This window comes from Octopus bimaculoides, unplaced genomic scaffold (assembly GCF_001194135.2).
Source record: "Octopus bimaculoides isolate UCB-OBI-ISO-001 unplaced genomic scaffold, ASM119413v2 Scaffold_201692, whole genome shotgun sequence".
NCBI lineage: Eukaryota > Metazoa > Mollusca > Cephalopoda > Octopoda > Octopodidae > Octopus > Octopus bimaculoides.
In genome coordinates, this window is record NW_026412513.1 from 8,969 (window position 1) to 9,842 (window position 874).

At 39.1% G+C, this 874-nt stretch overlaps 1 protein-coding gene across 1 annotated transcript in view; it reads left to right on the plus strand.

The window, feature by feature from the left end:
- Position 1: 1 nt before the first annotated feature.
- Positions 2–874, plus strand: part of LOC128251528 (mucin-2-like) — a gene marked incomplete at both ends in the record, with an annotated part of 2,170 nt that continues 1,297 nt past the window's right edge. The window contains one exon of the mRNA XM_052978345.1: positions 2–865. Coding sequence (XP_052834305.1) covers positions 2–865 — 864 coding nt within the window. The remainder of the gene's footprint in view (positions 866–874) is intronic.

Consider the following 874-nt stretch of genomic DNA (forward strand, 5'->3'; position numbering starts at 1 on the left):
TATACCCACAACAACATCAACACCCACAACAACATTAATACCCACAACAACATCAATACCCACAACATCAACACCCACAACAACATCAATACCAACAACAACATCAATACCAACAACAACATCTATACCAACAACAACATCAATATCCACAACAACATCAATACCCACAACAACATCAACAACCACAACAACATCAATACCCACAACAACATCAATACCCACAACAACATCAATACCCACAACAACATCTATACCAACAACAACATCAATATCCACAACAACATCAATACCCACAGCAACATCAATACCTACAACAACATCAATACCCACAACAACAAAAATACCCACAACAACATCAATACCCACAACAACATCAATACCCACAACAACATCAATACCCACAACAACATCAATACCCACAGCAACAACAATACCCACAACAACATCAATACACACAACAACATCAACACCAACAACATCCATTCCCACAACAACATCCATTCCCACAACAACATCAATACCCACAACAACATCAATACCCACAACAACATCAACACTCACAACATCAATACCAACAACAACACCCACAACAACATCAATCCCCACAACAACATCAATACCCACAACAACATCTATACCCACAACAACATCAATACCCAAAACATCAATACCCACAACATCAACACCCACAACATCAGTACCCAAAACATCAACACCCACAACAACATCAATACCCACAACAACATCTATACCCACAACAACATCTATACCCACAACAACATCAATACCCACAACAACATCTATGCCCACAACAACATCAATACCCACAACAACATCAATACCCACAACAACATCAACACCCACAACAACATCG